Source organism: Hyaena hyaena, unplaced genomic scaffold (assembly GCF_003009895.1).
Source record: "Hyaena hyaena isolate Hyena2069 unplaced genomic scaffold, ASM300989v1 scaffold_14, whole genome shotgun sequence".
NCBI classification, from domain to species: Eukaryota; Metazoa; Chordata; class Mammalia; order Carnivora; family Hyaenidae; genus Hyaena; species Hyaena hyaena.
This window is the reverse complement of record NW_024080646.1, coordinates 3,056,914-3,082,083: the sequence shown is the minus strand read 5'-3', so window position 1 is coordinate 3,082,083 and position 25,170 is coordinate 3,056,914. Positions and strand designations below refer to the sequence as shown.

At 43.0% G+C, this 25,170-nt stretch overlaps 1 protein-coding gene across 1 annotated transcript in view; it reads left to right on the top strand.

The window, feature by feature from the left end:
• TTC39C (tetratricopeptide repeat domain 39C) overlaps positions 1-25,170 on the top strand; it is a 108,680-nt gene that overhangs the window by 75,096 nt on the left and 8,414 nt on the right. Inside the window, exons 7-9 of the mRNA XM_039217951.1 lie at positions 17,743-17,836; positions 20,732-20,839; positions 24,150-24,259. Coding sequence (XP_039073882.1) covers positions 17,743-17,836; positions 20,732-20,839; positions 24,150-24,259 — 312 coding nt within the window. The remainder of the gene's footprint in view (positions 1-17,742; positions 17,837-20,731; positions 20,840-24,149; positions 24,260-25,170) is intronic.

Below are 25,170 nucleotides of genomic sequence, written 5' to 3'. Positions count from 1 at the left end.
TTCAGTGCACAATCTGTTGGTTAGGTGTCCTTGCTAACAGAATTGCTAAACCGATTCTGCTACTCAGTGGCATTAATGCTGAATCACAGGTAATAAGCGGGTTGTCCCAACATGTTCTCCTGCATGCTACAGGTGATGAGGAAGGCCTCTCCTTTTAAAACACATACGTAATAGTTTAAGATGCTAGGGCGCCTGGGTGGCTCAGTCAGGGAAGCGTCCGCTTTGGCTCAGGTCATGATCTCCTGGTCCATGGGTTGGATCCCTGTGTCAGGCTCTGTGCTGACCGCTCAGAGCCTGGGGGCCTGCTTTGAATTCTGTGTCTCCCTCTCTCTGCCCCCTCCCCCAACTCACGCTCTCTCTGTCTCTCAAAACAAATAAATGTTAAAAAAAAAAAATGTTAAGCAACTCCATAAAAATAACCCAATGATACTTACATATTAAGCCATTTTACTTCCAATTATTTGTGATCTTTAAATACACACACAAGACTTGATGCAGTTTTGTTTACAAATCTGCTTACATGTTTTAACATAGTTTTTATAAGTAATTGGTATGTAGACTTTAGGTTTCCATTGTGTTCGTAACTTGACATTTCCTCGTTGGGAAATTGTTGGGATATTTGATTATTGTTTTTCTCTTTACCAGTATCTCACTGTGATAGTAAGTGCTGTAGTAACAAGCATACATTTCCTTTTTTGTTTTTTTCTTGAGTTATTTCTTTGGGTTATAGCTCCAGTGGTGTCATTGTTAGAATCAGAGTATGAATGGTATTTTCGCTCCTGCTAAATGATACTTAGGAAATAGTGGGCCAGAGTATAATCATTCATTACTCTGTGCATGGTGTCAGCAGCATGTTCCATTGTGTAGTTTTTATTCCCATAATGATGCACATGAAAGCAGTTTGAAGATCCTAAAATATTACAGATAATACATCTCATGTTCATGTATCAGAAGACTTAATAGTGTTAAGATGGCAGTATTGCCTTAAGCTACCAGAGTTCAGTGTAAGCCCTCTCAAAATCACAACTTTTGTGTAGAAATTGACAAACTGATATTAAAGGAACCCGGAAACAGTCTTGAAAAGAAAGAACAAAATTGGAAGATACATACTTCCTAATCTCAAAACTTACTACGGAGTAATCAGGGCAGAGTGGTACTGGTATAAGAATAGACCTTTAGATCAATGAAAGTCAAGAAGTAACTCTGTACATTTATGGATCAATTGACTTTTGACAAGGGTAAATTGATAGGCAAAGAATAGTCTTTTTAACAAATGATGCGAAGACAACTCAATATCCACACGCAAATAATTGAAGTTGGACCTTACCACTGTATCTAAGAATCAATGCAAATGGATCATAGGCCTAAATGTAAGAGCCAAAACTGTAAATTTCTTGAGTTAGACAAGGTATCAAAAAGTACAACAAACGAAAACCAGGTAATCTGAACTACATCAAAATTAAACACTTTTGTGCTGCAAAGAATATTGTCAAGAAAGTAAATGGGGTGCCTGGGTGGCTAAGTCAGTTGAGTGTCCAACTCTTGATTTCAGCTCAGGTCATAATCCCAGAGCCATGGGATTGAGCCCCACATTGGGCTCTGTGCTGAACACGAAGCCTGCTTTAGATTCTTTCCTCTCTCCTTCTTCTCTCCCCTGCTTCTACTCTCTCTCAAAATAAAAAATAAAATTAAAACAAAAAACAAAAAAAAACACTGAACTGACTAAGCCACCCAGCTATCCCATGCATCCAATTCTTGATCCCAAACCTCAGTCTCAGGGTTGTGAGTTCAAGCCCCCATGTTGGACTTCATGCTGGGCGTGGAGCCTACTTAAGAGAGAGAGAGGGGGAAAAAAAAGGTAAATAGGCCACATCATGGGAGGCAATATTTGCAACTTCTAGATAGGACAGGGGACTGATATCCAGGATATGTAAAGAACCCTCACAACTCAGTTAAGAGACAAATAACCCAAATTTAAAAATAGGATCTGAAGAGAACTTTCTCCAAAGAAAATATTCACCAATAAGCACATGAAAAGATGTTCAACATCATAAGTAATTATGAAGAAATGCAATTCAAAACGAACTGAGATGCTACTTCACATCTGCCAGGCTACCTGTAATAAAGACAGCCGGTCACAGGTGCCGGCAAACCTGTGGAGAAATTGGAAACCTCATTCATTGTTGGTGGGGATGTAAAATATCACAGACACTTTGGAAAAGTTTGGCGATTCCTCAGAATGTTAAATGTAGATTTACCATATGACCCAGAAGTCCCATTCCTGGGAATACACCCAAGAGAAATGAAAACAAATGTCCATATTGCTATTTATAGAACAAAGAGTGGAAACGACTCGGATGTCCATCAGATGAATGGATAAACAAGATGTGCATCCATACAGTGGAATAATTATATTCAGCAATGAAAAGGAATGAAGTACAGATCCATGCTCCAGCATAGGTGAACCTAGGAAGAATGTTAGGTGAAAACCAATCATGAAGAGTGTATATTGTGGAATTCCATTTATGTGGACTCTCCAGAACAAGCCGATCTATGGAGGCAGATGGCAGATTATTGCTTCCTTGGGGGTGCGGGGGGCGGGGGGGAAGAGCGGGTGGAGGGGGATGAGCAAGGGAGGGTGGGATAACTCTTATTGGGTGCAGGGTTTCTTGTTGGGCTGATAACGATATTCTAAACTTAGATTCTGATACTGTCTATGCAGCTCAGTGAATGTACTAAAAATAATTGATGGTTTAAGTAGGTGACCCTTTTGATACTTGAATTACGTCTCAAAGATATTTCAAGAAAGTGTTACTGAGGATGTTTTTGGTATGGATATATATAGTCCCTTTTTCTTTGGATATAAATTGTTGATGCAAATAAATGACTTCTGGTAAAAAATAATTTCCTGGGGCATCTGGGTGGCTCAGTCAGTTAAGCATTGTCGGAGTCTCCGTTTTGGCTCAGGTCATGATCCCACTATGTTGGGCTCTGTGCTGACAGTGCAGAGCCTGCTTTTTTGGACACTAACCCTTTATCTGATAGGTATTTGCAGATATCTTCTACCATTCCATAGGTTGTTTAGTTTTGTTGATTGTTCCCTTTGCTGTGCAGAAACTTCTCCTCTCTCTATCCCTCCCTCCCCCTCCCTTCCCTCCCCCTCCCTCCCTCCCCCTCCCTCTCTCTCTCCTCTCCCTCTCCTTTCCTCTCTCTCCCTCCCTCCCCCCTCCTTCTCTCTCCCTCCCTCCCCCTCTCCCTCCCCCTCTCCCTTCTTCCCCCTCCCTCTTCCTCTCTCTCTCTCCCTCCCTCCATCATAAATAAACATTAAAAAAAGTACCTATTTAGTATTTTTATCTACTTGTTTTCTCCTCTATATGCCTAACTATTAGTTTCTATATATTATAGGCAGATTTTAATTGATACTTAGAATACTTCATATAATTTCTGAGGATATCTGTTAATTTAGGGATGTCCCTTTATTTCTTCCATTACACTTTATAATGTTTGTGTGTATGTGTACATTTGTCTTGTACTGAATGTAGTAAACAGGGGTCCCAATAACAAGTATGTGCAAGTGTTGATAGTTATTTTGGGATTAAAGAGAAAATAAAAGTCAGGACTTCTTTCTCAGTCTAGTGTTATTTTGCCTTAATTTATTTGTTAATAAATTATATGCACACACATGTAATAAATTTATGTGGGCGATATTTTATATGTAACTTCTAAGTAAATCACATATATTTCAGTGTGCATATAAATACTCAAGGAGGCTTATTCTTTTTTTAAAATGTAATTTATTACTAAATGGGCTTACATACAACACCCAGTGCTTATCCTAACAAGTACCCTTCAAGGAGGCTTATTCTTAGCTTTTAAATCTGATATTTTTAAAAAATGAGTTGATTAGTAGATTATCTTTTTTACATTTTGAAGGAGGTTACTTAAAGTAATGAAACCATTATTAAACAGTTGAATGTTATTTTTCTGTTATGTGAGTATCCATTTGAAATCAGTTCTTTAATAACATTTCTTCAATAATGTTTTAACATAAAATATCTTACAGTTGTATGCATTTTAGTTTTATGTTGTACTTTTTCTGTTTCCACTTACTACTTTTTAAAAGTATGCCAGTACCATTAATAGATAGGTTTTGTGCTATTTTGTGGTATTTTATAAATTTGTGTCCATTTTATGATTGGGCTTTTGGATTACATTGGGTTTTAGATGTGATTCTTTTTATCAGTTTATTTTTTTCTTTCATTTTATTGTCGTTTCCCTTAATTTAGCTAGTTTTATAATCCATTTTTTAAAAACTTCATATTTCTCTTAATAGATATCTGTGCTCTCATTTAGAGATTGTACTATGTTCTTTGAAATTCAGCTTGCATTTTGTTTTACTTGAGAGGGCTTGCATAATATTGCGACAGTGAGGGATGTCTTTGGTCTTTGTCCCTAGTTCCTGGCACAGAGCTCTAAAACCTGGGAATTTCCTAAGTGAGAGGTGATAGAAGAGTGTGTTGTTACTCATAACAAGCCCCTTCCAGCCTTAGCCTGAGTTTATGTTAACGGGTTGACTGGTACTCCCAGGTAGCTGCTGGAGGGGGGCTGGCTGGTAGGAAGGAGGGTTGGAACTTTCAGTAGCCCTTCCCACTGCCAACCCCCTGGAATGAGCAGGGGCTGGAGATTGAGTTCGTCATCCAGGCCAATGATTTATCCAGTCAAGCCTAAGTAATGGATCCTCCATTAAAATCCTAAATGATGGGGTTCAGAGAGCTGCCGGGTAGGTGAATGCACCCATGTGCTGGGAGTGTGGCACAGCCTAAACTCTAAGGGGCGGAAGTGTCTGTGCTCCGGACCCTGTTGGACCTTGTCCTATGGACCTCTTCCTCTGGCTGTTCATTTGCGTTCTTTATAATGTCAGAAGTGAGTAGAAGAGACCGGTTCCTGGCAAGCTGCCTCAAGGTTTAGTGCTATTAACTGTCCATTGCCCGGTATCTTTTGTTGTTACATCGATCACATTTATTATGTAAATTGTGTGGTGAGGCCTGCTCTGTCTGGTGGGTTTGTTTGAGTCTCTGTGTGGCCCCATCCTCTGCCTGGCAGGAGCCTGGGGCTAAGGGAACCTAGGGCATAGTTTGGCTGTTAAGATCCAGTGAGGTGGTAATTGGGAGGCCCGTGCTGCTCCTGGAGCTGTGAGTGAGTACGTGCTGCTCGTCATTGGCTGTGATGATGAGAGAGCTGCTGTCAAGGCTGTGGCACCAATGGGGACAGCGACAGAGCACGTGCACCGAGAGAGCAGGACTGTGTAGCAGGCACTAAGTGATGGGGATGCCACCAGGCTACGAGCGACATAAACACAGGCCTGCTGGAAGGGAAAGCATGGTGCGCTCAGCATCGTGCTGCCCTCGCCGCTGGGAAAGGCAGCACAGAAGTGGCGGGATCTGGGCAGGCTGTTTAGGGTGTGGGAGTTTGAAGGTAGAGATGCGAGCATGGGGGCTTAGCCTGCATTCAGGCCTAGAGCCAAGGCTCCAGATGCTGGGAGATCCACGCTCAGTGGGGCTGGAACATTTGGTGGGAGAGAGGCAGGTGGAATGGGGGTGACGGGGAAAGAGCAGATCATTTGATTTTTTCCCCCTAAGTCCAAATCTCCTTTCTCATAGAGGAGTTTCTCGTTCCTATTTAATAGTGTATGTGTTATATGTGCATTGTTTTCCTTTGCCCTTCAGGGCTGTGTTTGTTTATTCCCGTTTCCATTTCTGCTTACCTGTTTCTGAGTAGATTTTTCTTTAATATCAGATTGAAAAAATGATTTTAATGTTTGACTTGTCTCTCTTCTGTTTCAAACATGGGTTCGCATATCCATACAGTGTTCCAGCCCTTTGTTCCTCACTCTTCTGATACTAACGAGCATACTGTAAACTCCTTGAGAGGTGACAGAGTCTGGTTTTAGGAAATAGCATTTCTCACTTTTACCTGACCCCTTGTGCAGAGCTCTTGTAGGAAATTTTATATTTTCCCACAGCATCATATCAAGCTTTTCTATTTTTCTTTATGACTAGGGACTCTTAACATGTGGGCACGCTGAGTTCTTGAACCTGTGGATTGCTTTGTTTGGGGAAATAGTGTCCATTTCTCCATGATGTCTGATAGAGGGCTTGTTAGCTCTCGAATCTTGTCCGCTTGCTTCAGGACTTCAGGTTTTGATATGTAGCTTTGTAGAAAGAGAGAGTACTGGGCTAAGTCTGAAGATCTGGTTTGGCTCTGTCATATACAGTAAAAACATTGTCTCCTTCCAGACCAGACAACTTGAAAAAGCTGTAAGACCTCAGTCAAGCCAAGTCAACCTTCCTTGGCACTCTCTTTCTTCACCTGGAAAATGAGGGTTTTCTGAAGCGTCTGCCCTGCAGCCCTGATTTAATTGACTAGTTCGGACACGTTCCATGAAAAGAGGTTCTGTGTCAGGCAAATCAAGATATGCTGGGACTGCTCAGAGACTTTAGTTTTGCACCACAGGGAGCTAGAGTATACAGGTGTGGTGTCTGTGTTTACCCAATTTATTTGACCAGGAAAATTCTTTTTTATACAGTAGCCTGTGAGACCTGAAGGTTCAGTAGAATACACTTTGAGAAACATTAGGCTACATAATTTTCAAGGGTTTTCTCCCCTTAATTCAAATTTCATAGTTCTGTGGATATACTAAAGCCACTTAATTGCATATTTTAAAAGGATAAGTTTTCTGGTATGTGAAATGTATCGCAACAAAGCTGTCATAAGATTTTTTTTATGGTTCTTTAATCTTCAGAACTGAACAACGTGGGATTGTTTCTGCTTTTTATAACTTGCCTTTAATTTCTCTTTGATTAAAAAAAAACATAAAGGAACTTGTCCATTTGACATCCTTTACAGAGAATGTCATTTAGTTGCAGGAAAACTTCTTAATGTTGCTTTGCGCATTATGGCTTCTATTTCTCTCATGTAAGTCTTTGCATGTTGGATCTCCTCCACCTATTTTCTAGGTGTGTCTTTCTCCATCTATTTTATCTTTAAAAATTTTTTTTAATGTTTTTATTTTCTGCAAGAGAGACAGACAGACAGACAGCATGAACAGGGAAGGGTCAGAGAGAGAGGGAGACACAGAATCCAAAACAGGCTCCAGGCTCTGAGCTAGCTGTCAGCACAGAGCCCGATGTGGGGCTCGAACCCATGAATCGTGAGATCATGACCTGAGCTGAAGTTGGATGCTTAACTGACTGAGCCACCCAGGTGCCCCTCCATCTATTTTATCTTGAGTTGCTGCCTTTTGAGTAGTGTGATTTTCTGTAGATTAGTATATCTGTATTTCTGTGGTCTTTGTTTTTCTGAGTTAGTGCTTTGTATTATCTTCTTCGTTGTTAATTTTAGTTTTTCGATAGCATGAAAAATCAATTTTTTAAACATTCATTTTTAAGAGAAAGAGTGTGATCAGGGGAGGGGCAGAAAGAGAGGGACACAGAATCTGAAGCAGGCTCCAGGCTCTGAGCTACCAGCACAGAGCTCAACATGGGACTCGAACTCACAGACCACGAGATCCTGACCTGAGCTGAAGCTGGATGCTTAACCGACTGAGCTACCCAGGCGCCTCAATAGCATCTTTAATATAAGTGTGTTTCTTTTAAATGTATTGCTGTTTTTCAGCAATAAATTCCTGTCATTTTAAAAGGCAGCATGTTGTAGCTGAAAAAGCATCTGACTCAGCTCGAAACGGGCTCTTTTACTTCCCGACTGGCTGAGCATTCTGTGTCCTTGTGTGTAGAAAGAGGACAGTGCCTCCTGTGCTAGCCTTAAATAATATGATGTGGATATGGTAAAGCACTAAGCACACAGTACTTGCACAGGGCTTTTCCTATTTATACAGAATTGCTTCTGGGTTGTAAATCCCATATAAAGCACTTTCTGTAACAGATTTTGTCGACATACTACATGTAGCTGTTGAGAGACCAAGGAAGTGTAACTGGTGCATTATTCACTTCGACCACTCATTAGTGCTGGATTTGGTCACATAACTCGTTTTCAAGGGGATTGCTGTCCATGTGGAGGTGCTGAAAATATAACTACCATATTCCATTATTTATACATAATCAGATTTGTTGCCTGTGATGTAAAAGGCCTTCTGGGGGGATGCCAAGAGGAATAGAGATAAAGTCCCTGCCCCAAAAGGCATTCGTAGTCTAACTATGAATAGCAACATTGAATGCATGAAAAGGTAATCATTCGCGGCAATGAAAGTGCCAGATGAATGGGTGGTCACTGTGAATGGACTGACTGGGGAAGAGAAGGGGTGGAGGAGTTGGGACCTGAGGGATGGGAGAGCCACTTCTGGTCACCTTCTTGGGGAGACCTTCCGTGACTATGGTGTTGGATGTGTTGGCCTCACTGCTGCCACTGGTCTCCCTGTCTCCTTTGACACCTTCCTCATTTCTGCCCAGAGACTCCTGTTCACTGCACACACAGGGTGAGGTCTCTTTCTTGTTTTCTCATTGTCTGTCTCTCCCACTAGAAGGAGAAAACAGGCTCCATAGGGCAGAGGCTGTGTCTCTCTGAGTCACTGGGTATCTCAGATGCCTCCACCAGTGCCTAGCTCCAGACACCAGGGCTTCGTGAGTGAGTGTGAGTGTGCACATCTGTGCATGTGCCTTGAATGAATACTCTGGCCCCTTGCCCTTTACTTTTCTTGGTCGTGCTGTGATGATAGTTCTATTTTTAGAACTGGATATTTGTCAGAATGGGAGCAGCCATAGTTATGGTGTTTTGAAAAGTTCCCTTCATTATGCATAACTCGTAGATCCCATGTGTGTAGTGGTGGTATTAAAGGCTCCATCCTCCCCAGCCAAGGACTGTAAAACCAGAACATTAGGGGCACCTGGGTGGCTCAGTCGGTTGAGCTTCTGGCTCTTAGTTTTGGCTCAAGTCATGATCTCGTGGGATCGAGCCCCACATTGGGGTCGGAACTGACAGCGCAAGCCTGCTTGGGATTCTCTCTCTGTCCCTCTCTCTCTGTCCCTCCCCCTTTCATTTTTCCTTTCTATCAAAAATAATGTTTTGGTTTTAAAATTTGTTTAAGGAAAAGATTGATAGAGTTGATAGTACCTGGATCAGAATATTGGTAGAACTGACATATAAGTGAACTCCTATATTATACTGTAAACAAAGTTTTTAAAAAATGAAGAATAAAGCTAGCATTAGTGTCCTTAGCATAGAAAGAACTCTTACAAACATAGAACATAGTAAAAGGATAAGCAGACAGAAAGAAAAATAGCCAGAACACCTAAACAGACAAACCATAAAATAAGATGCACAAATGGTCAGTAACCTATTATCCTCATGATAGAATCAATGAGCTGCAAATTAAATAAGGGAAAACCTAATTGGCAAATGCTGCAAAAACCTCTGTTGGGAAAAGGTTTAGGGAATTAGGTCTTTTCTAAACTGTTGGTACATATTAGGGAATAACTCAGATGTACCATATAGGCACATGGAGAGACCCACACATATACACACATGCACACACAGACCAAACCTTACCCCGTTCATCACCTGTAAGAAAAACTCCAGGAGTGGTTTGAGTGGGAGGGAGGATGGGGTAGTGTGATCTGCTAGTCTAGGTCAGGTTCTCATACCCTTTCTGAGACCAGGGAGCTTTATCAGAGAAGCGGGTCCCTTTCCATTCCCATCAAGTACCGGAATGGCTCCCAGAGAAAGGAGATCTCTGACAGCTGATGTGTTCATTTCCTCCAGCTGCAGTGACAAGGAGCCACAGAGTGGGGACAGAAATTAGTCTTCTTGTAGTCCTGAGGTTGGAAGTCCAAGATTAAGGTGTCTGCAGGGTTGTTTTTCTTCTAAGCCTCCTCTCCTTGGCTTGTAGATAGTCGCCTTCTTCCTTTGTCTCCTTGTGGTCTTTCGTGTGTGTGTGTGTGTGTGTGTGTGTGTGTGTGTGTGTGTGTACGCACGCACGCACAGGCCTGGGTCCTCATCTCCTTCCTTCCTTATAAGACCTCCAGTTCTACTGGATTAGGGCCTGCCCCAAAGACCTCATTTTAATGTAACTACCTCTTCGGAGACCTTATCTCCAAATACAGTCACATTCTGAGATACTAAGGACTAGGATTTCAACATAGGAATATTGGGGGGACACAGTTCCACCCATCAGAGCTGTCAGTGCCAATTAGTGTCTCCTCACAGGTGCTTAGGGTTTTCCTTTCTTTTCACAAAGCCGTCTCTGATACTATGGTAGCCTCTGAGTACAGTGCCAGGCAAACTCCCAGAGGTCTCCAATGGAAAGATTCACATGCCAGTTTAAAAAGGACTTGAGTCACATGGTGTATTAAATCAGTATAAAACAGCAAGAAGCAAGGGGAAAAGAATAGCTTCAGTTAACATTCTTAGGATAGTGTTCAGGGCAGGGAGAAAGGCCATGCCACCTGAGGCCCAGGGTGCACAATGTGTAATGTCCTGCTTTGCTCTGTACATCACTGGCCACAGCTATAACAGTGGACCCTAGGGGTTTTGTTAGTGTTTCTTGGGTAGAGGACACATGGTGCCAGAATAGGTATCACTAATGGGTGGTCAAATTAAGACCACCTGAAATTAACATCTTTTTTTTTTTTTAAATTTTTTTTAATGTTTTATTTATTTCTAGGAGAGAGAGAGAGACAGTGTGAGCAGGGGAGGGTCAGAGAGAGAGGGAGTGACAGACTCTGAAACAGGCTCCAGGCTCTGAGCTGGCAGTCAGCACAGAGCCCGACGCGGGGCTTGAACCCACGAACCGCGAGATCATGACCTAAGCGAAAGTCGGACGCTTAACCGACTAAGCCACCCAGGCGCCCCTAACATCTTATGAATATTTAGTATTCTGAATATTTAGTGCTTTTTATATATTTAGTTTTGTATATATTTAGTACCCAGGTGCCTCATGAATATTAAATACTTTATGACCCTTTCTGTTTTTATTAATATATTTTTTAAAAGTTTATTTATTTATTTTGAGGGGTTGGGGAGAGGCAGAGAGAGAGAGAGAATCCCAAATAGGCTCCATGCTGTCAGTGCAGAGCCCGACATGGGACTCGAACACACCAACTGCAAAATCATGACCCGAGCTGAAATCAAGAGTTGGACGCTTAACCACCACCCAGGCAGGCGTCCCTAAACCCGTGTGTTCATTCTCTAATACACATGCACAGGCTCTCCTTGTGGAGTACGTACTGTATTCTTGACATTCTGGATGCATCTCAGGAATTCTGCGTGTTTCTGTCAAGCTCTGTTTACTGGTTAGTTAATGTCTCCTGAAAGAATGTGCCTGTATCTTACAAACTTCCGCATCTAACAGCTGACCGTCCTCCATGCGTGGGAGAGTGGTCTGCATGAGAACACCCTCTCCTGGCAGCTGGGTCCACAGCAACTATCATGTTCTTGGATTTGCCACCACAACAGCCATCTCCTCTCTGGTGTGTTAACACCGCAGAATTACGTGGTACCAACATTATTTGAATGCTAGTGGGCTGGCCCTGAGCTGAGACCTTTTTGTTGGTGATTTAGTGCTGTCCTTTGATGTTAAACACAATTGATTTTTTTTTAATTTATTTTTTTTATTTCTAGGAGAGATAGAGAGTGTGAGCAGGGGAGGGTCAGAGAGAGAGAGAGGGAGTCACAGACTGAAACAGGCTCCAGGCTCTGAGCTGGCAGTCAGCACAGAGCCCGACACGGGGCTCGAACCCATGAACTGCGAGATCATGACCTAAGCGAAAGTCGGACGCTTAACCGACTAAGCCACCCAGGTGTCCCAGTGTTAAACACAATTTAGAGGTGGCACAAAAGGAAACCATTTGCTGGGGAAGTGGAATCTTGCCGTACAGATTCAGGGAAGTCTGGAACTTGATGCACTTTTGGCACTAGAGTCTGGGTCAGGGCCCCAAAAGAACTTGGCCTTGTTTCCATTAACATTTTTTTTTTAATAATACAACTCTAGAAAAGGAACCCTTTGCTTGCTATCTGAATTTAATGTATCTTCTCAGCTTGGTATTGCTGGTGGGAATCTTTGAGTAGAATAGAATGTAGCAATACTGCATGCTTACTGCACTGACACTGAAAATTATTCAGACTTTTTGTGTCTTCATATTTGTACTTGAGATCTTTACTTTCTTTTAAAAAACAGTTATTTATTTTGAAAGAGCACGAGAGTACATGCGAGCAGGGGAGAGGCAAAGAGAGAGAGAGAGCGTGCGAGAGAGAGCACATGCCAAGCAGTCTCTGTGCTGTCTGTATGGAGCCTGATGAGGGGTCCAGACTCCGGAACCATGAGATCATGACCTGAACCAAAATCAAGAGTTGGACACTTAACTGACTGAGTCACCCAGGCACCCCTGAGATCTTTACTTTCTAAAGGGCTTTAAAAATACATTGATGTGGATATAGCTTCCATTTTTAAAATTGGAAAATGCGATTTGTGGTCACTTATATGTTTCCTTTTTCTTTGTTCCCTGTCTCTCCAGGTATGTCTGTGTTTGGCTTAGACAAGAATACATATTTGTATGTTTGTGGTAGAATCTTAACTCAGATGGCTCTTAATTCTGTCTGCAGGAAAGAATCTATAATTTCTCCCAGTGGTCTAAAAAAATTGTGAGAAGCTTAATTACCGTTTATTGCAAATCTTCTTTCTCAGTGTTGGAAAACAATATTGTGATTTCCCAGCACTACTGACAGGTGACATATACCTATTTTTAAAGACTGTGTACCCTCCCTAAGAGCATTGTGTGTGCATTAATTCATTTATTTCAGGATTTTCTGGAAATTGTAAACAAAATTTTCCCAAGGCCCAAAATTGTGTTGGTTGTGAAGTTGAAACTGAAATCTGGTACTATTGACTCAAGTTTAATATTCTTTGTTATGTCGTGTCTGCATTAAAAGAAAAAAGAATTCAAGTCATGGTACTTTAAACATTTTAAATGAATTATTCAACTGAAAGGCATGGCTTTATAGTCAACTAGTAATTTATAGTTCCAGAGCATAGAAAATATGAAAATATTTTCTACAAGTCTGCAAGTTCTGGTATGACCCTGATACCAAAACTCCTAGAGGAGAATCACTGAAAAAAACCTATAGCTCAACTTCATTCTGAATATAGAAGCTCTAAGTAAATATTAGTAAGTTAGATCCAACAATGTATTTTTTAAATGCCGTATTATGACCTTAGTAGGGCTTATTTCGAAAAGGCCAGCATGGTTCAGCCTCAGGAAATGTATTCCTGTTATAACCTGCAGTAAGGAAGCAATTGATAAAACTACACAGTCCCATCAGTAGAGGCCCAAATGACATTTTAATGAAATCCATTTAAAAAAAATGGGGCGCCCAGGTGGCTCAGTTGGTTAAGTATCTGACTTCAGCTCAGGTCATGATCTCACGGTTCATGGGTTCGAGCCCTGCTGTGCTGACAGCTCAGAGCCTGGAGCTGGTTTCAGATTCTGTTTCTCCCTCTCTCTCTGACCCTCCCCTGCTCATGCTGTCTTTCTCTCAGAAATTTAAAAAAAACAAAACAAAACAAAAGAAATAAAAAAAAAAAACTTATTAGCACATTAGAAACAGGGCATTTCTTTATTTGGTAAAGATGGCATCTACTAACAACGTGCCTCAAGCTATATTTAATGTTGCAACGTTAGAACATCCCCGTTAAAGATGGGAATGAGGCAAGCGAGGATGCGCGCTGTGCTTGCTAATAGTGTCTTCACTGGTAGTTCTGCCAATCAAGTCTCTTGTAGAGGAAGAGACAACACTGTTATTATTTGCAAATGATTTGAATGTCTCCCCAGATCCAAGAGAATAAGCTAAAACAATCATGAGAATCCATGAGTATAATAACGTGACATAGAATCATCTTGCAAACATCCAGAGTTTTCCTGCGTACCGGCAGCATTCACTCAGAGAACATGATGGAGGAACAAAGCCCTTTGACAGTCACCACAGGTGTCATAAACTGTCTCAGAGTACAGCCACCCAGAAAGCAGTCCTGAGTGATGGGAAGAACACGCTGGGTCTCTGTAGTAACAAAGCAGTACTTATACATTATGCTGAATTTAATTTGGCAACAAGTATCCTCCATTTAATTTGGCAGGGACTCCTGCTTTTACAGATGATGCTTGCCAACATTATTTCCTCATTTTACCAGGGAAGAAACGGAGACTTCAGGCACATTCTGTGATGCAGAGTGTCCGTGTGTAATTCACGAGGCAAAAGCCTCGGTGATACTTGACCTCCGATTTTTGGCTTCACAGCTGTTTCACGCTAGCTCGTTTTCTGTATCCTCTTGAGCCCAACATATGTGTATTTCCTCTAAAAATTGGGCTGTGAATCAAGTATCAAATGGAGGATAATTCTCCTTTCTCTTCTGTGTTGTGGATATTACAGTTTATAATCCTCAGAATTCCTGTTGGATTGTTTTTATTTTAAATTATTTGGGTGAAAAAAGGAGAAGTGTTTTCACCATTTTAAGGGCTATTCATTGTAATTCCTTAATGAATAATCAGGCCGGAACTAGAATTAATTTTGTAGTTACGCTTATTCTTAGGATAGTCTCGTTAAGCTCCGTAGCGGTGTCTCGTCCTGTCAGACGCTGCTAACAGGAGGGGCACGGTCCTTTCTTCACAGTTTAATTTTGAAAGCAATACCCTGTACTCGTTTTCTCAGGCCGTGTAACAAATGATCACAAACTTGGTGGCTTCAAACAGCAGACATTATTCTGACACAGCTGTGGAGGTCCGAAGTCCAGAATCCATTTCACTGGCTGAAATCAAAGTGATCGGGGCCGCCCTCCCTCTGGACGCCTGGGAGACTGTCCATTTCTTGCCTCTTATGGGCTCGGATGGTCCTGGGCTTGCGGCCGAGTCTCCAGTCTACGCCTCTGTGATCACATCACCTCCTCCCCAGCGTGGGTCCGTATTCTCTCCGCTTCCCTCTTATCAGGACACTTGTGATTGCGTTTAGTTCCCCTCTCCCTCAATAATCCAGGATAATCTCCCCATCTCCAGGCCTTTAATGTAATCACGCCTGGATGTGCCCTGCCTGAGGAAGGCACGCTCTGGGGGCAGTCAGAGCAGAGCGAATACCAGTCTGTGGCTAGCTTGTTGACCTTGATCGAAGGACTCTACCTCTTTGAACTTCGGCTTCTCCATCTGAAAATGGAACCGAATACATGCCAATGTCAGAATTTTTGTAAGGGTTAAGAGAAATGGTGTTGATTCTGATGGGGTTTTTTCCACCTATACTTGCATTTAAAGCTTTGCTGTGATTTGTACCTCTAGCCAGTACCATCCTAGGCACTTGGTAGTTGCCTGGTAATTAATGTTCACAAGTGGGTTTTGGTCTTCTGAGGGGCATTGTGGCATTGCATTGTCATGCAGCTGGAGATAGCGTGGTGACAGTGGCTCATCCGGAAGTATCCTGTGTGCGACCGTTGAGGCTCAGGGATTTAGCAGATCGAGGGGATGCCTGCAAAGCAGAATTGCCAGCACTGTGGTTTTCTGCAAACAGGCTACATTGAGTGCGTGTGTGATGCGCAGAAACAAGTGTTGACCCAGAAAGGGGAAACGTTAGGGTTGGGTGTGAGGAGTGTCCTGCTGCCTCACTGCACAGCACATCTGTGCACACACACACGTACACTGCATATGAGGTAGACTTTTAAATTTTTTGAAAAAAATTTTTTTTGCCTTTTTTGGGGCCTTGGTGGCTGTGTGCTTTCAGTCCGGTGTGAATATCTGACAGGGTTGGGCATCTCATTCCTGAGAAATCACCTCCAACTAGATGTAACCTCCTTGAGAACAGGAGTCACTGGTGCGGGGCTGTGTGTCCTCTCTTCGCCTTTGTGGATGGGGACAACTGTCCCGGCACAGTGAGGCGTTACTGTGGGGCACGGATAGTTACTGATTCAGCCAAGGCCTTGGTTAATGAGTCATTTGGCTTATGATGTTTCTGAGTTACAGGCTGTCCTGAGGATCTCCCTGACTCATCTGGGTGGCATGTGGTGTCCAAGAGGCCTCCCGCAGTGACCGTGCATCACTAAAGGAGCCAAGGAATGTGGCAGCCTCTCTTCTGTGATTCTTCCTGCCACTGCCTGGCTGGCTGTGGGGAGGAGTGGCAGGAGAGGCCCTGGAAAGGAGGCAGCCAGGGAGCAGCAGAGCGAGCACATAGGGGAGGCCAGGGAGGGGTGCATACGGGGCAGGGAGGGCCCCTGGGTGTGTATCACTGAGAGCGGGCTGTGCCAAATCTGTAGGGCATTTAGGATTTGTATCTGTTAACATCTGTCTTTGCTGTATTTAGGATTGACTTTAACCCTTTTATGTTGCTGATGCTTTTCACGTGCTTTTATCAGGTGCTCTGGCATGAGGTTGGCAGGCTTTGAAGGGCTCTTTAGTGGAAAGCAACACTGAATGTATTTAATCAGGAGTGAGAACAGTCATGGTTCTGCTGGGCTCTGGACAGTGCTAAATGAATGCAGAAGTCAGAAGTTAGTGTTGGTAGAGAACATGCGATGACCTGAAGCAATCAGACAAAGCATCTTAGGTCCAGGATCGACCTAGTGACTATGTGGCAGGGGGAGGGGGTCACAGAAGGGAGAGCGAGCTGAGGGCAGGACTAAAGGAAGCTTCACACAGTCACCCAGTACTGATGGGGGGGTCTTTCCGGCCTGGGGCGGGACCAGGCCCACTCCCTTGTATTGTTCTTTATTGCGCTTTGCTGATTTGGAGTGTTTTACAAATTGGAGGTTTGTGGCAACCCTGCATGAAGTCTCTTGGCGTCATTTTTCCAACAGCATCTGCTCACTTCATGTCTCTGCCACATTTGGGTAATTTTGGCAGTATTTTGAAATTTTTTTTGTTGTTAATGGTGATCTGTGATTACAACTTGCTGAAAGCTCAGATGATGGCCAACGCTTTTTAGCAATAAAGTATGTTTTGATTAAGATATGCACACTGGTTTTTGGGCATCATACTATTACATACTTAATAAACAACGGTATAGTAGGAGCCTAACTTTTGTATGTACTGGGAAACCGGAAAATTCCTTTGACTCACATTGATGCAGTATTTGGGGTGTGAAACCAAACCTGTGGTTATCTCTAAATGTTTGCCTGTTGTATACACAGGAAGGTGAAATATAGACCCTGTCCTTGTAGAACCGCTCTGGTAATAAGGGGGCTGAATTAGCAGTTGCTGTAGAGCAAGTCCTATGGTCTGAGTCTGAAGACTAATATGTTAGAGGAGAAGGAGTGAGCAAGCTTTCACTGGGTGGGGGTTGGGGGGGAGGTCTCCTGCCAGAGCAAAAGAAGTGTTTTGTGCTCAGGTTCATCTCACAACTGTGGCAAGTTGGAATGTTCCAGAAATCTTTAAAAAAAATTGTTTTTTAATGTTTATTTTTGAGGGAGAGAGCATGTAGGGGAGGGGCATAGAGAGGGGGGACAGAATGTGAAGCAGGCTACAGGCTCTGAGCAGTCAGCACAGAGCCTGACGCGGGGCTCAAACCCTCCAACTGTGAGATCATGATCTGAGCTGAAGTCTGGCGCTTAGCTAACTGAGCCACCCAGGCGCCCCCCCCCCCCCCCCCGGAAATCTTTGTATCCTATTCTGTGCTGTTTAAGGAACACGTTGAGGAAGAAGACACACTGGAGTGAAGAGGATTGTAATGTCTTAGCCAGTGATTCTGTTTTTGTTTCTTCCTCAGTGTCAAATCAACAGTGCCTTGACTTCTTTCCATACTGCTTTGGAACTTGCGATAGATCAGAGAGAGATCCAGCATGTCTGTCTGTATGAGATCGGTAAGTATGAAATGTCTGTCCAGCTTCTGGTCATGACATGGCATTCTTGCATCCTGCTTGTGTCTGGCTGGGTGTCTAGTGTCTTGTCCACTTCGTCATGCATGCTTGTGCACGTGTGCGTTATTAATGCTGTTCAGTTTGTATCTTCTGTAAAACACTTGCTGCCATTTATGTTGAGGCCTTGTCATCAGAGCACCAGGGTGATACTTATCTCCATGATTGTCATGACTGCGTTAGAGTTTATTCTTTTTTTTTTTTTTTTTTTTTTACAAATAGTTTATTGTCAAATTAGTTTCCACATAACACTCAGTGCTCATCCCCACAAGGGCCCTCCTCCATGCCCATCCCTCCTCCCCCCCACATCCATCAGTCCTCAGTTTTTGTCAGCATTCAAGAGTCTCTCATGGTTTGCCTTAGAGTTTTTTGCCTTAGAGTTTATTCTTGATAACATTTTAGGATGATAGGTCCTGTGAAAAGAATTGACTAAAACTTATTTGCAAATAACCTCATAGGACTGCACCTTGGAATCCAAAACTAGGTTTTCCTCCCTTGCACTGGTGTTTACCTGAAAAGAAAATACGGTGTGGGAGAGTGTTGGGCATGTGGAGCCCAATCCCAGCCCTTCGGCCGACTAGCTCCAAGGCCTGGGATGAACTTTGTAAGCCCCATGGTCGCAGTGTGTGTTCAGGTGCCTGCCCTCAGCAGTTGTGAGATTTAGATGCAGCAGGAGGGAGTGTCAGGCGGGGTTGCTGGCCCTCAGAACACCCTCCACATGTGTTAGCTTCCTCCCTTCCGCTCCCCTCCCTCCTGCAGACACATTTCTTGACAGACGTGGAAATATTTATTTGCTGACAGCTCTCCCTCTTCCCCAAAATTGTCGTTGAGTTTTTTGCTGACTGCACTAAAATTCTGTCCTGTTACACTAGTAATTCCACAATCCTTTTCTGTAGCCGGTGCTCCGTCATGGGGAGGAGAACCCACACAAGGTTGGGCTTGAAACAATGACACGTTGTAATAAGGGCTTCATATTTGTTACGGGTTCAGCCCAGTAGGGCAGCGTCACATCATACAGCACGTAGAGAGGGAATGAAAGGGCCAGGACAAGGAGAAATGAGGCAGTGATGGGGTCAGCAGCAGGACCGGAACCCCGAGGCCCCTGCAGAGAGGCAAGGGTAAATGGGGAGGGCACAGGAGGCATTGGACACCGGCCAGCTCGCGGCCCTGGGATGCTCGCCGCTTGCTTGTCTGCTGCGGACCTAGTTATCTTCCTGAATAACTTTTTTTTTTTTTTAAATAGTTGATTGTCAAGTTGGTTTCCATGTAACACCCAACTTTAAATCTTTTTAAGGAGAAGTACAAACTAAAAGACCAGGCACTTCCCAGTAATAAAATATTATGTTTTAAATACCTGATATGGGTTAGGGAAGAGAGATGAGGTATAATCCAGTGGAAAATATAGTTCTATATGATCTAAACCCTGCTGGAGCTCTGGGTAGTAGCCCTAATGTAGGATGGAACGGATTTCAGAGAACTTGAATTAAGGCCTAGATTTGGTGGCCTTTTTTTTCTTCCACTTTTATTGAGATCTAATTGACATAATACTGTATTAGTTCAAGTTGTATGACCTAACAATTTGATATGTGCGTGTATTTGCAAAATGATTGTGATGGCCTCTTTTTCTATGGTGCAGCATTTCAAGGTTGGTGGCAGTATGAGGTTTAGAGCTGAAGGAGGCTTGGAAATCATCACAGCCTAACCCCTGAGGCCTCTTAGGAAGGTTAACCCAAGAAAAAGCAGCACAGTTATAACTCAGGCTCCTTATTCCGATTCAGTGCTACCTGTACCTGTTTTGCAGTTAATTCCCATCTTATGGGATGAACATTATTAGCCCCAGTTTTTACTATTATGTGTCCGCTTCTCCTCCTGTCCCGTAGAATTGACACAGATTTTCTGGAAGTGTGGATCCCTCTCCTCCCTGTACTAAAAAGGCAGGTCTAGGATGGCATGAGGAGGCAGATACCACAACTTATTATGGAGGTGACACTGGATAGCAGAGAGCAGTGGCTTTCGGTCCTCGGCTCTTTCTTCTTATTAGCTCTGTGGCCTTGACCAAGTCACCACCAACCTCTCCATGCCTTAGATTTTCCTCCTTGGTAAAATGAGGACACCATCTGCCACCTTAGCAAGCCCCTAATAGAGTTAGAAGTTTGCCCGGTGCCTGGCTCGGGCTGGGCACACAAAGGGACTCCACCAATGGCAGGCACTGTGGTAAAAATGAGGGTAGAATTCCCTGCATTTTCGTGGCTGCCTTTCCTTACCAGAAGGCCTGTGCTTTGATCTGGGAAAGATGGGCCGGGGAAGGTTCTTTCTCAGCTCTGTTGCCGACCTGCAGAGGGAGAGGGGCACGTACTTAATTTCTCACTGGCTTGTTGTCTCTATGTTTCACAAGGGTTTGAGAATTAATAATAATCATTAAGGAGCACCCGGGGTGCTTGAAGACTTTTTGATGCTCGCTATGTATATAATTTAACAGTATTCCTTCTTTTTCTGTGTCCGTGCCTGCTCTTGGAGAAGTACTGCAGTGCTCAGATTAATCTCACCACCCAAACTGGACTGTAGGATACAAATTAGAGTGTTTTTGTGGAAATCTTTACGTCATTCTGTATACTGCTTCCATACTGCCTAATGGGTTTTGAAATCAGAAGTGCCTGGTCTTACTCAAAATGTCCCATTTGAAAATAGGTCATCAAAATGAGAAAAAAGGTCATCTTTAGGTTTTCAGGTAGCGTGCTTGCGGCACTGAGACAAAGATGGTCAGCCGTAGCAGATTCCTAGCTTAAAGGCAGATGTGAATCATGACGTTAGGGCCCCATACTAAAAATATTTCTCTCATAGGTTGGTGCAGCATGATTGAGCTGAATTTCAAAGATGCATTTGATTCCTTTGAGAGGCTGAAAAATGAGTCCAGGTGGTCCCAGTGCTATTATGCCTATTTAACTGCGGGTGAGTAGCCCACTTGTGTGGGGAGTTCACCACATGCGTGGGTGGATGGGAGGGAGCCGGCAAGAGGATGTGGGGTTCTCGCTTCTCTCCTTCCTTTTCCGCAGCTTGTTAATGTCCTGTGCCACCAGCTCCCACAGTGTACACTGACTCAGTCCCGCACACCAGCTCCTCCTCTCGGCTGGTTTGGTCACAGGCTCTGCCTTGAAAATGCTTATTATTATGGGGGTTTCTGTGTCTTTTGCCCTAAGCAGCCTCAGCCTACACTGAACTCTTATCCTTTACTTTCTACAATGTGATTTTTAGTTTTTAAGAATTTAAATAATTTTTAAGGAATTTAATGTCTCTTAAACGGTGTGAGTAGTTTTGTTTGGATCGTTAGTGCCCGGGTTGCAAAGTTGCGTTTGAGTAGTCTGCTCCAGCCTCATTGTACTTATTAAAACCTTGTTAAATTTACAGTGCGATTTTGCAGAACATGAAGTATTTGAATGCTGCACATCATTTAGCAGGGACACCTGTAATTGCGGGAATAAGCGTGCATGGCCTTTTTGGCCTCGTCTCAGGAGATAGTTAAAAATATGCTGCCACCTGGTGGACAGAAGGGATATCTGTGCCCTGAGATGCATGAAGTGCTGTGGTGCCGTCAGGATGCACACTTGCAGAGGTGGAAATTAAAGTACCAGTGGCTGTACGTTTTGTCCCTCTGATGATAAACTTTCCTTACACAGCCATATAAGCTATTCTTTGAATTTCAAGATTAATGCAGACATAACTTTAAGTTTTAACTATCTCCTTATTTCCCTGAATATTTGGATTTAATGAAACATTTCCTGGCCTACCAGTCCCTTTACTGATCTGTTTAAGAGAATTAGCAGTGGAAGAATGCATGTCCTGGATGTTCTAAAACTGCAGTTCATTACGAATCGATATGAAACCCCTTTATAACTGCAGTCCCCCACAGGGCATCCACTTTTCTCTGGCCCTGTAGCTTATGGTGGAATAGGGTTACTTTCAGTATAGTTATTAGTATACTTTGTCTCACACCTTAAGAGTTCTATAGAACCCACAGCCATCTCCATTGAAAGTGCCAGCTGTTTCCTGCCTAGCCGCAGTGTGCCCAGCGTGTTGAATGGGTTAACCAGAAAGCAGAGGTCTTCACGACAGCGCAGCTATCTGTTGTTAACGTGCTATTGAGTCACATAGTCATTTGTGGGCAGCTGTTTCTTTTTTAATTTTTGCTGACCATAGAACACAAAGAAATACATATGCAATGTGGCTGTATAGAGGCACATTGTTTCTCCACATATTGGAAATCCAGGACTATACCAGTTTGTAGGAACTGATAATTCATGGAAGACTAGTATCTGCCTTTGCAAGGGGAGTTCGTGCAGATGATAAGAGGTGTCAGGAGCTCCACTACAGAGTGTACACGGGAAGGGGACGGATCACTTCTGTCAGCTATCCACCATCTTGCAGGAGTTGCCATTTAGTTGGCCAGAAGAACAGGTACATGTCGACAGCCAGAGCTAGAGAGGATGGGTGTTCAGGAACCAGAAACACTGCCACCAGGGGCTTAGTTTCCTGTACTGTTCAATTGTAGTAAAATACATATAATTTCTCCCATTTTTACCATGTTTAAGTGTACAGATCAGTGGCATGGCGTGCATGCAGATTGCTAGGCAGCCATCACCACCATCTGTCTCTTTTTTAAATAACGTGACTATAAGAATCTTATGAATTTTCTGAGAAGGATGTCAAACTAGATGCAGCAGACATTACTCTTTTTCATTGGCTTACTGTGACCTTAGGCAAGTCTTTTAACTTTCTTGATCCTTTACATGCCCTGATTTATAGTCTGATGGAGTTGGTATACCAATTGCTGCATTTCCTTCTGGTTTCGAAATGCTATAGCTGTGAGAGATGAGGTCATTTTTGATGAATTCAGATCCCGCCCTCTGGACCAGGGCCTCTTCCCTAACTGGGAATGTGGCTGCCCCTCCCTTGAACATTCAGCTTAATCCCTCATACTCCCAGTAGAAAATCCTCTGCCTCTCCCATCGCCGTGACATCCAGTCTTCTCTGAGTCTTGGTGCCCCTGCTCCTCTGGCCCTTCTGACAGCTGTGCTCTGCTTGACCACGCCCCAAACTGTGAATAGAGGACCACCTAGTTTTAGGATCCCTCGAATAAAGGAGGAATTGGCAAATCAATTGACATTCCAGCTGGGGATTGAAAAATATGTGCCAAAGACAGCATCTTAGAAAAAAAATGGATATAAATGAACTCAGTGCCATTGGAGTTGAGAAGAGTAGTTGGTAAAGTTGGTAAAGCAAAGAAAATATGAGTAAGTCTTTGCCTGGGGCTTAGGGTAGGATGAAGATTGTGTGCAGACTATCAAAATCTTACCATCCTCCAAGGCTCTCAACCTGACTCCTGGCTCCTCATCACTCCATCCTTTCTCTTTCTGAGCTTTTCCAAAAGCACTTTGGTTTTCCTACCCTCAAGGCTCTCATCAACATATACACTGTAGCTATAGGACTATGTGTGTATCTTCTTCCTCCAGCTGAAATTTACATTTCTTAAAAAAAATTTTTTTTTAATGTTTTATTTATTTTTGAGAGAGATAGAGATAGCATGAACAGGGGAGGGTCAGAGAGAGAGGGAGACACAGAATCTGAAAACAGGCTCCAGGCTCTGAGCTGTCAGCACAGAGCCCGATGTGGGGCTCGAACCCATGAACCGTGAGATCATGACCTGAGCCGAAGTTGGACACTTAACCGACTGAGCCACCCAGACGCCCCTGAAATTTACATTTCTTTAGGGTTAAAGCATGTGTTTTCTTCATGTACTTGCTGGTGGCTTGTAGGTGGTAGGTGGCGCAGGAACATGTGTAAGATTAATTTCATGACTTTCTTTCCAGACAGAAAGGTATCTTCCATCCACCATGAAGCTTCATGATCTTCTTGACTCCTTAGCATTCTTTCCTAGATTCCTTTTTATTCCACTTTCTGAGCATGTGGACTTGAGCTAGACTGTGCCAATAGCTGGGGAATTTTATCACATCCAAGACTAGCACCCAGCAAGAGGACCAGGACCACGGTTTTCCTGTATGTCCCCACAAAGCTCTGGGAACCCAGTTAGCTGGGAAGTAGTTGTTGAGTCAGTGGTGTGACACAACAGGATGGTGTAAGCCTCTGTGTAACACTTGCTCCCATGTTTTTCTTCAGTAACATTTTCCAAGTATCATCAGCCTGAGTATCTTTCCGTGGCATTTCCCCCCTAATACTTAAGAAGTACAACAATGGTTTCTTACAGTTTGTCAAGGAGCCACCGGTGACGTGGATGGGGCACAGAAAGTGTTTAAAGAAGTTCAGAAACTCTTCAAAAGGAAAAACAATCAGATTGAACAATTCTCAGTGAAAAAGGTACGTTGGAGCCCGTTGATCTGGTGTGTTGTTGATGGCGTTTGTAACTGACACTATCTTGGACAGGTGTTAGGAAATCCTTATTGAAGCTGGTGACTTACTTGCCAGTGTGCTTTGCCACCATGGAGAAAATTTACCTCCATGGTCATACCTCCTTTGAATGAAAAGTGCTGGTTGTGCTGCATGTAATTAAAGCAGTTTTTATGTCTTTGAGTGGGTAAACACATTACAGACCTTGTAGAGCTAATGAGCATATCTAGAGAGGGAAAGCACCTAAAGAGTTGAGTGGTTTTAGAAGCAGAGAAATTGGCAGGATCCAGGCAAGAGATACAGACTATTGATTCTCAATAATTTACTGAACACATCACATTTGGACCTTCTAAAAAACAAAAGCATGCAGTAGAAAGGCCCAGTACTGTAGGGACAAAGACCCTAATTTATTCTACACTTTTAAGAATAAAAGTTAGCTGAATGGGTGTGGGTTACATGACACCTTGCCATATCCTGAATTTTCCATGATTTTAGTTTGCTATTAACGAATGAACATTTAGTGACTTGGCTTGAGTATAAACTAGATTATAATGTGGAAATACCACTGAGACCACTAGGACTAAGTAGGAAATTAAAAAGTCAATAAAACCATAACTACAATGCATCTAGTATTACATCTTCCATGTAAACCCGTTTGTCACCCAGCTTTTATAAATTCCTTTGATGTAAACTGATGTGAATCTAGTTTCGTCCCCATGGTTTCTGAATGCACCCTGGATCTTAACAGTATATGGAGTTGAATAATGAATGAAAGGCATATCTGTCAATACATTAAAGTTTAGAAAGCAAAAAATTTTTATAGAGTGAGAAGTTCTTACTGTTAGCTTCGTTGGAGGGGGTTGTTTATGTTACAGGTGAAC